The sequence below is a fragment of the Spermophilus citellus genome, assembly GCF_964194105.1.
Source record: "Spermophilus citellus genome assembly, chromosome: 6".
NCBI classification, from domain to species: Eukaryota; Metazoa; Chordata; class Mammalia; order Rodentia; family Sciuridae; genus Spermophilus; species Spermophilus citellus.
In genome coordinates, this window is record NC_138187.1 from 104,705,169 (window position 1) to 104,722,400 (window position 17,232).

Genomic DNA, 17,232 nt, shown 5'->3' on the forward strand with positions numbered 1-17,232 from the left:
AACTAGGAATATTTGGTTTACCCAAGGAATTGAGGATGGAAAAGTTTGTTAATCCAAACAAACCCCAAATCCATGATTCTCAAAGAAAGCCTGCGAAGCAGTCTGAAATGACTCAAAGCTTCAAGGGTTTCCTTAAGTTTCTATGGGAAAATATCAAGCAAAAAGGTTACACTCAGAATTGGAATGCATGAACTGAAATTAGCTTGATAAAAGAGATGTATTGAGGCCTCTAATTCAAATGTTTCCAAGAAGTCTGTCATGTTGCACTCACTACTGTCACAGAGTTGCAAGTACACTTAGGAGGTCAGGATCCATGGATTCTAGTAATTTCCTGATCTTCAGAGGCTGATGTTCCTGACTATTTTGAAATCCTCACCAATTTAGTTTGTTATAAATTGTTTGGTTAATCCCACAGAGTGTAATGAAGCATATTGGAGTAAATGGCATTTCTGAACTATAAGCTTCCAATAATTTCATAAGAAAATAACAAATATACATTACAAATGTGACTCATCCACACTTCCCTTTCTGAAACAATGTATCTGTTTCTTCATATAATCACACTGCTGTTCCATAATTTCTTATATCTGTCCCTTTTTTGTTAATACTAAATTCTTTTTCTACATACAATTTAGTCAAAATCAGACAAAGGAACTATAGTCTTTCCCCCTACATAAATATACCTAATCAGAAGTGCTTGAAACTCAGCTCTAAATTATAGTATGGATGAAAAATAGCACCCAAACAGTATAGCATATTAAGAATCTTCTGCACGTTCCTCTCTGTCCTGGGCAAGAGGTCAAACATTTGTGTCAGATGCATTGGTTGTCTTATTCACTCCAAGCTCTCTACCTTCATTGAAGCTTCCTTCCTTTTAATCCCCAAATAATGTACAGAAATATACTATGTGTGAGAAATGGCTCCACTAAAGAAATATGTTTTCCTGCTTATAAGTAAAAAAGGTGGTAAAGGTAAAAAATAATACAGACACAGAGCTGAATATCCATTTTTGGTATAAAATATCAAATAGTTTTTCTCTTCATCTTTTCATGTCTTTGCTAATAGAAAATAGACATATAGAAAAGAATACATGTCTGCATACTCATGAGGAAAGAAAGGAAGAAGCCAAACCAGAAGCCATTAGCCAAGGTCATTAGGCATTAACCTCAGTAGCTCCATAGTACACATAGTACACAAGGTCAGTAGGCATTAGCCTCAGTAGCTCCACACATAGTACACAAAGTCATTAGGCATTAACCTCAATAGCTCCATAGTACACTGGTCACTCAGTTAATTTCTAACCTACTTTCAGTAAAACAGAGAGCATCTCCAGAGATTGAGATTATGAACTAGGAATATATTCCATATATATCAATATGGTCTTAATTTATACCATATTTAGGAATAATTAAATTTCCATTGGATAGCTATTTGTGAATATGCATATAGGCATGACACAAATATACATTAAATATTTTACATGCATATGCTTATGTACATATCTACCATAAATATTTGAATAAGAGAGGAGATCAAGTATTTTAATCTTTGCATAAATAACATAAAAGCCAAACCTTTCATGACCTGTATATTTCATCAGAAATTTTGTGTTTTGAAATGACAAAAGCTTAAAATAATCATTGAAGGAGCAGAATAATTGGGGCCATATTTGAGTTTTTTAAAAAATAATGACATATACAATTCATTCTAATGAATGTCATAGATAATGAGTTTGTATTATGTGTATTTTATTTTTAAGGAAATAGTTTATTGTTTATTTTCACTGAAATTAGTTCATGGTGAATATGTATTTTACAGAACAAATTATAATACCAATACTATTCTTCATAATTATAGTAATGAAAAATAATATAATAAATAAAACTTTTCCTCTTTATTGAGAGATATGGAAGTCCATTATTTCTACAAGTTATGAGATTATTTCCTGGAAAGACAAAATGTTTTATTTTTATTCCTAAATCTAACCCTGATCTTCTAGAACACAATTTAGAAGCACACATTGATCATGTTAACTTTAGGAAAAATGTTAGAACTTCAATATACTAAATATTTGTTTTTCAGGTTTATGATAGAACACATGTAAAGTTCCTAGAATTCTGCTTAGATAAACAGCAGCTAAAGCTACAGGGAACCAATGGGAAAATATGAACCTGTCAAGAAAGTTTTCCCATGATGGCAATGGGTAGATTTCAGACACTCCCCTAAAGTTCAGCAGGAAGGGAGAGCCATGGAGGAGAAACAACCCACTTCAAGTGTCCCATTACTCTCGGGTCTTGATTCAGATCTTGATGACTATTTCATGATGAAATATTTTTTAAAAGTAAAAACAAAAACAAATAAAACAACTTGCTCAGCTGGACGTTGTTTGTCCTTTCTTTGGCAAGAATCTGCTCTCTGGTGGTATCTGATGTCGCACACAGGGAACCAGGAAGTGGTCACTACCATTCACACCCACAAGTGAAAAGAGTTGAGCAAAGTAAAACCCAACCATTCGCTCAGATCCATTAGAGGTCAGGGGACAAACCAATGACCCCATGATTGAAGAAATGGACAGACATATAAAAAATCTCCATTTAGAGGAACAGAAACCTTTGGGGAAACCAGTGCTGGGATACAAAACTTCAACTGACTAATTTCTGGAGGCTCAGTGTGAACAAATTTGAGCATTTAAAAACTTTTTTTTTTTTTTTTTTTTTTTTTTTTTTGTGGGGAAGGGAACAGTTTTTTTGGAGGGTGGCTACCAACTTGGAGATGACTTTCATCTCCAAGAGCCCATAAAGTTTTCACAGTGAGGATCTGAGAAAATTCTCTCATGTTTCCAATAAGGGGAGGGAAAAAGCAACATTTTGAAATATGCCCAGAACAGACTGTTCTTCAGAAGTCCTGCCTCAATGGAAACTATAACTGAGCCTTATAGAGTGAGTCTGTATCAGAACTTACAGGAGGGAAATACAGTCTTCTCTGATCCTCTTATTGAACATAGATGGGAAAAAATTCCCAAAACTCAAGAAGCACATATGAAAGTCATTGGCCAGGGTCAGACTCCAGCTATAACACTGAGATTGTACAATACATCACCCTCATCCAAACCCTTCCAATGTATTGGTGGAGTTTCTATAGATGAATACAACTTACAGTACTACCCATCCCAGACCTAATTTAAGGACAATTTTCTAGGAAAAGACAAAGAAAACAGGGAAGAAGGGAGCTAACCAAGGACACCAATGGCATGTTAGCATCTGAAACGTATAGCTACAGCTAACTGCTAGTGGGAAAAGTATAAAATTTCACACTGATGATCCTATATACCTTGTTTTTTCTATCCAGTACATCATGTCCTACTTTCAACAGAAAGTTACAATGCATACTAAAAGGAAAAAAATGCAGTTTGAACAGGCAAAAAACAAAACAAAACAAAAAAACATGAAAACCATACTGAGACACAGAAGAATTTTGAGACAGAACTAAAAACAACTAAGACTAAAATACTAATGCCTCTCATAAAAACCACAAATAACACACAAGAACAGGTGAATAATGAAATGAGAGAGATAAAAACTCTAAGAAAAAAAAATCAAAAGAAAATATAAAAAAATTTAAAATTATTGTAACAGAAAATGAAGAATACTTTTGATACATCAGTTGATAGACAGTACATAATTGAAGAAAGGAGGAGGCTAGACATACGTCAATAGAAAGTTTCAAAACTAAAATGCAAAGAGAAAAAGGAATGTGGGAGAGAGAGGCAGACACGGTAACAGAGTACCTAAGAATTGTGGGAAAATTACAAGAGGTAATGAAAATACCAGAAAGAGAAAGAAACAAAAACATTTGAAGCAATGACTGAAAATTTCTCCAAATTAATGATAGAGACATTATTATGAGCTAAATTGTGTCCCTACCTCTAAATTCATATGTTGAAGCCCTAACTCCCAGTAACCTCAGAATTTAATTCTACTTGGTTATAATGCCATTAAAGACGCAATAAAAGTTAGAGTGAGGCCCTCATCTAATATGATTGGTGTCCTTATAAGAAGGAAAATGACACCAGGTATGCATGCACCTGTTCAGAGGGAAGGATGAAAGGATGCAAGGAGAATCTGGCTTTCTGAAAACCAAGGAGAAAGAAAACCCCACAAATCGATTGTTCTTGAACTTACAGACTCCAGAAAAATACTAGCTTGCTGTTTATCTGTGAGACAGTAAATTTCTCTTCACAGTTTATGATAGTGTTATGGCAGCCTTAGGATACTAATATACCAAAACCACAGAAACAGAAAACACCAAATAGGACAAATAGTTAAAACATCTACACCAGACACATACTCCAAATTTGGAAAACAAAAAAAGATAAAGAGATAACTCTGAAAGAGCCAAGTGGAAGAGGGATCTTACCTAAAGAGAACAAAGTATACACATTACATTGAACTTCTCAATGGAATTCATGCAAGGAATGAGAAGGGGAGTAATGTCTGTAAACTGTTGAAAGAAAAAAACTCACCAACCTAGAACTCTATATTCTGTGAAATTATCTTTTAAAAAGTGAAAAGAAAAAATTTTTTTCTCAGACATTCCAAAATTGAGGGAATTTGTTAAGGGGGTACCTGTACTGCAGGAATAAAAGAGAAAATGAAAACAATAAATGATATAGATTGATGAAACTCAGATCTACATAAAGAAAAGACTATTAGAGAAAGAATAAATGAAAGACACATAAAATTTCTTACTTTTAAAACTTCTTTTTAAATTTGAAATGACCAGCTTTATTATTTATCTAATAATATCCAATTTTTATAGATGATATACTAATTCACATTCTCGCCAACAGTATAAAAGAGTTCCTCCCCATTATCAAAGATTTCAAAATGCAAAGTAGTCATCGTATGAAAAAAAAGGGTGGTTTGGAGAAGTGGGGACTTTGTTTCATTGGTGCATATTAATAATACAGAAAGGTGAGTTTCATTGTGGCATACCCATATATACACAAAACATAATTTCACACCACATTTTCTCTCCGACCCTTCTCTCCTCGCTCCCTTTTGTCCCCTTCCTCTACCCTAATGGTGTCCCTTCTATTTTCATAGTGTCCTAAATTTTTCCTCTTTAGCTTCCAGATAATGAGAGAAAGCACCCTACTTTTCTCTCTTCATCTAACTTAATTAGCTCAATATTACAGTTTCCAATTCTGTCCATTTTCCTTAAAATGACATAATTCAATTCTTTTCTGGCTGAATAAACCCCTGTGTAAATATATATATATATATATATATATATATATATATATATATATATATTCCACATTTTCTTTATCCACTCATCAGTTGATGGACACCCAAGCTGTTTTCATGACTTGGCTGGTGTGAATTATGCTGTGATAAACATGGGTATGCAAGTAATCTCTAAAGTATGCTGACTTAAATTCTTTTGGATAAATACCAAGGAGTGGTATAGCTATATCATATGTAATTCTATCTTTAGCTTTTTGAGGAACTTCCACACTGATTTTTATAGATGATATACTAATTTACATTCCCACCAACAGTACATAAGAGTTCCACCCCATCTTCCTCATCAGCATTTGTTGGTATTGGTATTCTTGATGCTTGCCATTCTAACTGGAGTGAGATAAACTCTCAGGGTAGTTTTGTTCTGTATTTCCCTGATAGCTAAAACTTTTCTCATTCTTAATTCATCTAACAGATAAAAGGTTCTTTTTTTTCAAAATGATAAGAACAACAATGTATTTAGTGATGGTTGCCTAAATGAAAAAAATGACAACAATCATAAGGGGCAGGAGGGAGAAAGTAGGAGTACTCTGTTATGAAGTACTTGTGTTACAGGTGAAGTATAGTGTATTATTTAGAAATAGGCTGGGATTAGTTTTATAAGTATACTGTAAAATCCAGAGAGACCTTAAAGAATTCAAAAGAAGCATAAATAATACACTAGGAGAAAAGGGAAATAGAATCATAGGAAGTGTCCATTTAAAAATCAGAATAGGCAGAAAAAAAGGGTAGGAGTAGAGAGAGTGAGTGAGTCAAAGTCAAAAGGAAACTAATGCAAAATAGTTACAAATATTAATACAAATACACTCTTGGAGTAATCCATTAGAGATACTAATCCAAATTTATTAGTAATAACTTTTAATGTGAATGGTCTATACACAGAAGTTAAAACACAGAAAGTGTCAGGGGACATAAAACAAGACCAACAACATTTTATCTACAAGAAACACATTTTAAATATAAAGACACAGGTGAAAAGCAAAGGAAGGGAGAAAGGTTGTGTTCATAGCAATAAAAATAAACCTTGAGTAGATGAATTAATTTCAGACAAAGCATACTTCAGAAAAATTAAAGTTTTCAGGGATAAACAGGAGAATTATGTAGGAAAAAGGTGTTCGCTAGTCAGCTTTTATGGTTGTGCTCAAAACACCTGACAAGAACAATTTAGAGTAGGAAAAGTTTATTTTGTGCTCACGGATTTACAAGTTTAGTCCATGGTCCAACCATCCCAGTGCTGTGGACCCCATGGGAGGCAGAATGTTATGGTGGAAGGGTGTAGCTGGGAAAGGAGAGAGAGAGAGAGAGAGAGAGAGAGAGAGAGAGAGAGAGAGAGAGAGAGAGAGAGAGAGAAGTACTAGGGAAAACACATAAACCCCACAGATACACCTGCAGTGACCTACTCCTCCACCCATGCCCACCACTCAGTCAGTCCATTCAAATTATTATTCTATTAAAGGATTAATCCACTGATTAGAATATGGCTCTCATAATCTAATTGTTTCACCATGGAATATTTCTGCATTATAACACACATAAGTTTTCTGGGACACCTCAACATCCAAACCATAACTACACCCAACAACATGCTTAGTTTATAAAAGCTGACAATCCATAAGGAGAAAGAGATGAATAACTACTGTCATTGGAGATGTCAACATACATATATCTGTTGTTGACAGATCCAGCAGGCAGAAAAATCAGCCAGGACAGAGTTGAACTGAGTAGTACCATTAGTCATCTGGAACTAATCAACATTTGTAGAACATTTAATGAAACAATAGCAGAATGCAATTATCTTCCCAAGTTCCCAAGATATACACAAAGATAGGTCATATTCTGGATCATAAAACACATCTTAAAATGCAAAATAATGGAAATCATCAAAGTATGACTGTGGACTACAATAGAATTAAACTAGAAATAAATGACAGAAAGTTAACTGGAAATTTGCCAAATACTTATAAATTAAACAACACACTTCTAAACAACATATGGGTCAAAGAAGCAGTCTCAAAAGAAATTGAAAAGTGTTTGGGAAAAAAAAGGGAGAGAATTGAACAACAGCAGGGGAGGTAGAGAGGGAAGATGGGAGGGGAGGGGAGGGCAGGGGGGATAGTAGGGGATAGGAAAGGTAGCAGAATACAACAGTCACTAATATGGCATTATGTAAAAATGTGAATATGTAACAGATGTGATTCTGCAATCTGTATTTGGGGTGAAAATGGGAGTTCAAAACACAATTTGAGTCAAATGTATGAAAGATGATATATCATGAGCTATGTAATGCTTTAAATAATCAATAAAAAATAAAAATTTCCATGAATAAAAAAAAAGAAAAAAAAAGAAAAGTGTTTGGAGCTAAAAAAAATGAAAATAAAATTTACTCAAATTTGTGAACACAGAAAAGCTGTGCTTAGCCTTGAATACATATGTCAGAAAACAGATCTAAAATTGGTAATCTAACCTTCTACTTCAGGACTCATGATCAAATGGACATTAAGAGAATAATAAAAGGAGTATGATAAACAACTCTAGCACACAAATTTGCTATCTTAGATGAAATAAAGCAATTTATCCTAGGGGAAAGACACAATCTACTAAAACTCACCAAAAGAGAAATAGATAGTCTAAATAGGTATATATCTGTTAAAGAAATTGAATCAACAATCAACAACTTAACAAAGGTAGACAGCACTAAGCTCATCTGGCTTTCCTGGTGAATTCTACTAAATATTTAAGGATGAAATGATACTCTGTGCAATAACCTAGAAAATATAATCAGAAGGAACATTTCCTAATGCAGTAATACCCTAATACAAAAATTATGAAAAGACTTTACAAGAAAGGAAAACTAAAGATCAATATCATGAACACAGATGTAAAAATCACCCAAAATTAGCATATAACATACAAAATATACATAATATTATACTTACATAATTATACATAATAACCAAGTAAATATTTATTCCAGGTATGCCAGGCCAGTTGACAATTTGAAAGTCAATTAATGTAACCCATCACATCAACCAGCTAAAGATAACTTATATGATCATATCAATAAATGCAGAGAAGGCATTTGGCAAAATCTAGCATTCAGCCAGTCTGATAAAACCTCTCATCAGACTAGGAATACAGGGGAATTTCCTCAGTTTGATAAAGAAAAGTGTTATGATTTAGATATAAGGTGTCCCTCCAAAGTTCCTGTGTTAATGCAGGAATGTTCAGATATAACATGATTAGATTTTGAGAGCTATAACCTAATCAGTCTATTACAGTTTGAATGACTGGGTGGTAACTGTAGGCAGGAGAAGTGTGGCTGGAGGAGCTGATTCTCTGGGGGCATGTCATGGAAGGGTACATCTTCCCTGTGGCCTCTTCCTCCTATCTTCCTGACTCCACTTTGAGCTGAGCAGCTGCCCTCCCCTGGGCCCTTTCCCGATGATGTGCCACTTCACCTTGAGCCTAGAGCAATGGAGTTGGCCATCTGTGGACTCAGCCCTCTGAAACTGTGAGCCCCAAGTAAACTTTTTCCTCCTCTAATATTTTGGTCATACTGATGGAAAATGGACTAAAATGAACATCTTCAAAATGTCTACAGCTAGTATCAGAGGAATTAGATGTTTCCTCACTAAGATAGGAAGAATGCAAGGATGCCACATCTCACCACTACTCTTCAACACTGTACTGAAATCCTAGGTAATAGAAGATAAGAAAAATAAATGAAAGGTCTTTAGAATGAGAAGGAAGAAAGAAAACTGTCTTTGTTAAGAAAAAAACCCATTTATTTATATAGGATATCTCAAAGAAACAACAAAAAACTCTAGAACTAGGTGATTACATCAGGGTGGTAAAGCACGTAAGTCAATGTTTTTTTCTATATAGTGACATGAAAAATTGAAATGTAAAATTAAAAACACATAACTAATTTACATGAGCATAAAAATATTTAGACAAATTCTAAACTACGTATGATATAATAATAAAAATATAAAACTGATGCAAGAATTCAAAGATCTAAATAAATAGATATACTAAATATATAAATAGGAAAATGAAATATTGTTAAAATGACAGTTTTTTTGTAGCATAATCTGTAGATTATATGCACTACCAAGAAAAATACAAGCAAGATATTTTATAGGCATTAATGTTCTGATTCCAAAGTTTAAATGGAAAATAAAAGGCCTAGAAGAAAAAGTACAAAGTTGGAGAGCTGACACTGTACAAATTCAAGACTTACTATTAATCTAAAATAATCAATACAGTGTGCTATTGGCAAAAGAAGATAAAAAATAGACAAACCATTGGAACAGAATAGAAATATTAGAAATAGATCCACACAAGGTAGCAAAAAAATACAATGATAAGAAAATGGCACTTTTAAAAACTGATGTTGAAAAAGTGCAGAGACACAGCAAAAAAGTGACAAAGGTTCAGATTGTACAACTTTTATAAATTACAATGAATTATATATAGGTCCAAAAGTCAAAATGTAAAACTATAAAAGACCTGGAACTAGATATTCTCCAACTAGATAGGAGAAAATCTAGGCAACCTTGGGTTTGTTGATGACTTCTGGATACAACACTAAAAGTACCATTTATGATAGAAAAATTGTAAACTGAACTTCATTAAAATTTAATACTTCTACTTTATGAAACAGACCATCCATGAAAGACAAGCTATAGACTGGGAAAAATATTTGCAAAACATATCTGGTAAATGTCTGGTTTTCTTAAGTTATGAAAAACTTTAAGAATTCAACAAGAAAACAACTACCACCCAGTTAAAAGTGGGCAAAGTATCTCAACAGAAATCTCACCAAAGAAGTTAACACTTGGTAAATATTCATATGAAAAGATGTTCAACATAATGTTACCAAGAAATTACAAATTAAGTGAATGAGATAACACATCTATTAGAATGGCTAATACTATAAGTATTTAAAACACTAAATATGATGAACATGTGGAGCAATAGGAGCTCTCATTCGTTGCTGATGGGAATGCAAAATGGTACAACTACTTTGAAGACTTCTATAAAGCTAACCACACTTTTCCGTACAATCCACTCTCCTAGGTGTTTGCCCAAATGAGTTGAAAACTTAGGTCCTCAAAGAAACCTATTAATGAATGTTTATGAAAGCTTCCTTCATCATTGTCATATGCAGAGTCAATCTACATGTATTTCAAAGTATGACTGGATAAACTATGGTCCTTCATACCAGTGGAATATTATCCCATGGTAAGAAAGCAGCAGGCTATCTGACCATGCAAAGACATGGAGGAATTAAAAGGCATATTTTTTCAAAGAAAGAAGCCAGTCTGGAAAGGCTCTATACTGTATGATTCCAACTATATGACACACTGGGAAAGGTGAAATTATGGACCAAGTTAAAAAAAAATACAACAACAACAACAAAAACAGTGGTTACCAGAAGTTGAGGTGGGTGTAGGGAAGCATAGGTAGAACAGAGGACTTTTAAGGCAGTGAAATTATTCTGTGTGAGACTATACTGGTAGATAAATGTTACCATACACTTGTGAAAGCTCATAGGATGTACAACACAAAGACTGAATTCTAATGTGAATTATGGGCTTCAGTTAATAATTCATGTATCAATATTGACTCATTAATTGTAATAAATGTACCATACTAATGTAAGATGTTATGTACAGGGAAAAGTATGGTTGGTATTGAGGTGGTATACATGAACTCTGTATATTCTGCTCAATTTTTATATAAACCTTAAAATTCTTTAAAAATGAAGTCCATTAGGTTTAAAAATCTGCTCCCTGAGACATGATTTTAGAAACTATGAACAGCTGGCAAAAATAGATATTAAAATCCAAAGATAAAAACTTGGAAAGTTCTATAGAGGACCATAATATAGGACTGTAAAGGCTTCCATGAAACTCCTAAAATAAGTAACTATGCAAATTAAGTGCCAATGGGAATCAAAATGAAAAATAATCAGTTTTTGATCATGTCAGAAATAAATATAAAATCACTGCTCTGGTTTTGGTCAAGAAATACATAATGTCCACTTTTTTAAAAAAATAATTTTTTAAAAATTTTCTCCAACATAGTGAATTCTAGGTTTTCCAATATTACAGTTCATAGGAGTACTACTATATATAATTACTGTGGTTATCCAACTAGAATACGGTGCTTTTGATAGCCTCATTGCCATCTATGAAAAAATATATTAACTCTCAATATCCTTAAGTGGTGCTCAGTCCTATCTAGTTTTGTAGGTCCCTGAGCATCTCTCTCTTATAGGTCTGAAAACCTCCACAAAAATCCTGGAGAAAAGAAAGGCCTTTGGCTGAATATTTACTAAGATACAGATCATTACTCTTCAAGATAATGCAAAGTTCTGAACAATTTTCATGGTTGGAAGGTCTTTATACTGAGAAAAAAAATGCTGCTTTCTGCAATTGTCATGCGTTGGTTTCAGTAAACACACCAGGAAATTCCACCACAGACCTTCCATACTAAATATGCCTCCCACACCCTCCTAGGTAAATATTTGTAGGTCCTTCCAATTGTCTTCATTCAACTGGTTTTCACACTTTGGTTACCTAAGAACCAAATGTGACATCAGTTGCACTTTCACTGGGAGCAGAACAGACACTTCAGGTACAAAGTTTTAGGGTGTAATCAAGATAAACAATATTTGAAAAAAACATAGTTAAAAAAACTTATAATGAATAAAATGTCAAAATTTTAAATACATAGAGGGTTGGGGTTTGGTTAGGATAAGTGAGGTGAATCAAACAAATAGAGGGGCTCTTATCTTTACAGGTAATTTAATCTCTTGGGGTTTAAATTCTATTCTGACATTAACTGTTCAAGCCAGTCTAAAGATGTTGTTAGATGTGTGTTCAATTCCAAGACACTCAATGTGCAACATGCGTGTTCAGAGATACCAGTGACAAAAAAAAAAAAAAAAAAAACAACCCTGTCTTTAGCTTCCGCTTCAGTTAGCTACCATTGATACTATCTCTAACTCTCACCAAAATTCTCTTGAGCTCTCTTGTGCCTTGGCCTCTGGCCCTCAATAGAAGTTTGTGCCACATCATTCTTTGAGTTCTTAAAAAATGTTTTACTGGTGCACAATAATTATATGTAATAGTGGAATTCATTGTGACATATTTGTACATACATGTTTACATAATTGAGTCAATTTCATTCCTCAGTACCTCCTTTTGCTCCTTCTTCCTATGTTCCTTCATCCCCTCCCTTGCCCTACTGGTCTCCCTTCTATTTTCATGAGATCCCTTTTTCCTGTTTTTTTTTTTTCTCTCTACCTTCCCCATGTGAGAAAAAAATATACATACAACCTCTTTGACTTTCTGAGTCTGGCTTATTTTGCTTAACATGATGTTCTCTAGTTCCAACCATTTCACTGTAAATTTCTTTCTTCTTGATGGCTGAATAAACCCCCACTATGTACATATACCACATTTTATTTCTCTCTTAATGTGTCGAGGGGCACCTAGGCTGCTCCCATACCTTGGTTATTGTGAATTGTGCTGCTGTAAACATGGGTATACATGTATCACTTAATATGCTGACTTTAATTCTTTTGGATAAATACTGAGGAGTGATATGGCTGGATCATATTTTAGTTCCATTCCTAGTCTTTTGAGGACATTTCATTGCATACTGATTACTACAGTGGTTGTACTAATTTACAATCCCACTAACGATGTGCCAGGGTTCCTTTTTCCTGCATCCTCACCAGCATTTATCATTTTTCTTCTTGAGGACTGCCATTCTAACTGGAGTGAGATGAAATGTCAGTTTTGATTTATATTTCCCTGACTGCTAAAGACGTTGAGTATTTTTTTGTATATTTTTGGTGTGCTATATGCAAATATACCTGGGGAATCCCATTTTGGAATAAATTTTTTTTTGTACTTATGTGAAAAATATCAGATATCTTATCGAATCTGATTTTCAACAGTATTCTTGGTCCTCTTCCTCCCCCAGTGCTAAGGATCAAATCTACCTTACCTAGCACATGGTAAGTGCTTTACCACTGAACTACACCCCAGCACCAACTTGATTTTCAAAAAGTGGGGTTCGTTGAAATGTAGACCCTGTATATTGATTCATCTTATCTTAGTCATAATAAATACATTCTGTTTCTCTATAAGACCAAGGTAACCATGGAAAAGTATTTTTCCTTATAAACTGATGTATAGAGGTTTTATGTTCTGCAGAACCTGCACAGTAAATTCAAATCAGTGATAGAAAAATAAGTTGGAATGCGAATAGAGTGAGATAAATTGGTTTTTTAACCCTGTTTTATGCAATAAAAGCCTTTTTGCCCAAAAGTTGTCTTAGAAATTGCAGTCGAAGTAGTCACCATGCATTGTACTTGTACATCATGGTTTCAATATCATCTTTTTTTTTTTTCTTTTTTTTTTATTGATTATTTATCGCATTACATAGTTCATGATATATCATCTTTCATACATTAGACTCAAATTGTGCTTTGAACTCCCATTTTCACCCCAAATACAGATTGCAGAATCACATCTGTTACATATTCGCATTTTTACATAATGCCATATTAGTGACTGTTGTATTCTGCTACCTTTCCTATCCCCTACTATCCCCCCTCCCCTCCCCTCCCCTCCCATCTTCCCTCTCTACCTCCCCTGCTGTTGTTCAATTCTCTCCCTTTTTTTTTTCCCTCCCCCTTGCCCCTCATAACCTCTTATAATTTTATGTATCCTCATCTATACTCAATATCATCTTAAAAGAAGGGTGCAGCTTTTATAACAGTGTATTTTAAACAAATGGGAGTAGGACTTTACATGTTAGATAACTCAAATTGCTGCTATAATTCATTTGCACCTAAAAAAGAAAAATCGCAGAAGATGAAACAGCATTGCTTGAAGGAGAGTTACAGTATCTGAATCATCCTCAATTCTATCTCTTCATCGCCCCCCCCGCCCTGCCACATGAACTCATATTGAATATTTTACTCTTTGCTTATATATAATTAATACCAGCTACATACAAACAAGACTACATTCGGGGGGTAAACAAATACAATAATTAAAGACTATGTCTGCAGTTAGTTAACAAGCAGGCATTTTAGATTTTAGGAAAAAGTTTAGAAGATGACCACCTCTGAAGTGGGCATCAATAAATTAGTGAGAAGCTGAATGACATTAATCATGTTGGATGACCCACTTTGAGGGATTTTCTATAAATGATGGGTTGTGTAGGCCATGACATTTTCTCAGGCTTACCATGGAAACATCAATCTACGTAAAGTCATAAAACATGAGCTTTAATTGTGATCTCAGTAACACATTTATGAAAACCACAGAATATGGATAGAGAAGCACTGAGAATAAGCAGAGGCAGTGTTTTAATTTTGATTTATTGAGTATGTGAGAAGAACAATGCCAAGTTTCCTTAGGCATACTAGCTTGAATTATTCCATCAGCATTAGAAAGTCAACATCGTGCACTGGGGAATAGCATTGTAGTGCATGCAGCAGGTTCTGGGCTCAATTCCTACTGCATGAAGAAACTGGCATTTCCACTACTGGAAAGGAATCATCTAGTCTCTTTAATATTAAATTTTAGATTTTTTTCTGTGAGATATGTTAGTTTGACTCCTTTAACTAGCAACTGACCACTCTTGGATGAACCATTAAATTACAGTTTGGGCAATGTCAAAAGTGAAGGACAGCTCCATTGGTGTTCCAGGGCTTTTCCTAGGCTTTTTCTTCCAAAGACATTGCTCCGGCAGCAGTATCAAAGAAAGCCAAGTTGCTGTGAAAGCTCTCACTGCCTTTGCATATCATGTTAGACTCTTTCCCTCAAAGGCTTTTCTTGCCTCTATGCCTGACAAAGCCCCGTCTCCTTTAAAATTCAGATGAAATGTTTCCAGTTCTTGTATGAAATCATCCCGAAACCATCCCACTTCCCACAAGTAAAGTCAACTTCTCCTTCTTTGAAATTTCCACATTAGTTGCTCATAACACTGCTGTATTCCCTTGGCACTCAATGGTGACTTCTTTTCAGCTTTCTCATCTAGCCTATGAGCTACCCAATGCTACAGAAGTCAGTCACCTTTGTTATTCTACTAACCTACTGCAGCAATTGGCATAGGAATAATTCTCCACAAGTATTTGTAGAAATAACACTAAAAAATCCAATCTTGTTTTTGAAAATTGTCACTTTTAGGAAGAGAGTGAATACTTAGTAGTATTCATTTTTAGTACTTACTTTTTTCTTGTGTTTAATTGAAATCATGGTTGTTATATCAAATTTATGCTAAATTCACTGAATGTGATTTATTAGGATTAAAATTGTGATTGATTTTATTTTGCTTGCAATTGGCCTCTTCGTATTTAATAAACCCTTTTGTTTATAGAATTATAAGATGGCTTTCCAGGTGCAGTGGCATATGCTTATAATCCCAGCAGGTTGGGAGGCTGAGGCAGGAGAACTGTGAGTTCAAAGCCGGCCTCAAAAAAAAAAGAGAGATGCTAAGCAACTCAGTGAGGCTCTGTCTCTAAATAAAATATAAAAATAGGGCTGGGGATATGGCTCAGTAGTTGAGTGCCTCTGAGTTCAATCCCTGGTAACAACAACAACAACAAAATGCCTCCTGTATTAGTGAGAAAAGTGGAGTCTAGAGAAGTCAAAGGACTTGCCAAAAACCACACAGCAAAGTGGGAGATCTGAAATAGAGCTCTTGCTCTTTAAGATCTTTTGTTGTTCTTTTTAGTAATCCAGGGTACCATGAAAAAATAATAATAACCTTTTTAAACTTATTTATAACTGTTTAATCGATTTAGAATCTTCTCTACAGTTGCAAAGAGCAGTATAACATGGAAAAAGTTACCACTAGGTTTGATGACTTTCCAAACAAGGCCATTTGTAAATTTAATGTTAGAAATATTAATCCCAAACTGAAAATTATGGTTTCACTTTCTTGTTGACAAATGCAATAAAATGCAAGTACACATTAATCCAGACATACTGACAATCAATAATAAAATGATGAGATATTGCACTAACCATAGTCTGTATTTTCTGGCTCCCAACAATTTGATGGCCAAAAATAGGGTGTCTGTGGAACAAAGAGAAATGAAAGTCAGGTTAGACAAATAAAAATTTGGTGTATTTCTGATTTATTATCTGTATTCATCGTCAACAATTATCTAGAACAGTTAGTTAATACGTTTTATAACTCAGAACAATTTCCAAGAGAGACATTGTAAGATTTTGCATCTGCATTTATTTTCTGACCAATGGCTCAACCTTTTAAATATATGCTGTACCAGCAGGCATTTAAATGCTATACACTGCTGCAATTCTAGCCAATGGACATAAAAGTTCTGATTGCAACATTTAAACAAAAAAGTTTTCATCCACAGGGAGGACTGAAAGTAGAGTATTATACTCAGCAAGACTTGTGATGAAAATTGTCTAAAAATAACCAATTGTTTTCTATCTTCATGTATCTCAACATTGCCTTTGATGGATCCAAAAAGCTCAATTGACAAAAATCTTCCCCTGAGGTCTGGCAATCATTTTCCTGGCTCTATTAATTATATAATGCAGATCTCAAAGCTATCCAACTAGATTGAAACAGCATTTTACTTTCACTCTTCAAATATTCCTTTCATAAGGACATTTATTGCTCTAAAGTTTTAAAATAAACAAGCCAGAGATCATTATCAAAATAATAATGTCTTATTTGAACAATAGGCAGAATTCTGATTCTGTAAAAATTCTAGGAACTGATTGACTAAATTATAAAGATAATGTTTGATCAAGAAAAACTATTATTATCACTAACATTATCATTTTATATTTTTTAAAAGAACTCTTTATCTTGGCTCACTGCTCGTAAAGATCATAAGAAGGCATGATGACCACTT

At 34.1% G+C, this 17,232-nt stretch overlaps 1 protein-coding gene across 2 annotated transcripts in view; it reads right to left on the minus strand.

The window, feature by feature from the left end:
• The window catches only part of RGS7 (regulator of G protein signaling 7), a 486,456-nt gene that overhangs the window by 101,134 nt on the left and 368,090 nt on the right, over positions 1-17,232 (minus strand). For both annotated transcript variants that reach the window (XM_081300308.1, XM_081300309.1), the window contains exon 6: positions 16,367-16,418. In XM_081300308.1, the coding sequence (XP_081156434.1) occupies positions 16,367-16,418 (52 nt within the window). The remainder of the gene's footprint in view (positions 1-16,366; positions 16,419-17,232) is intronic.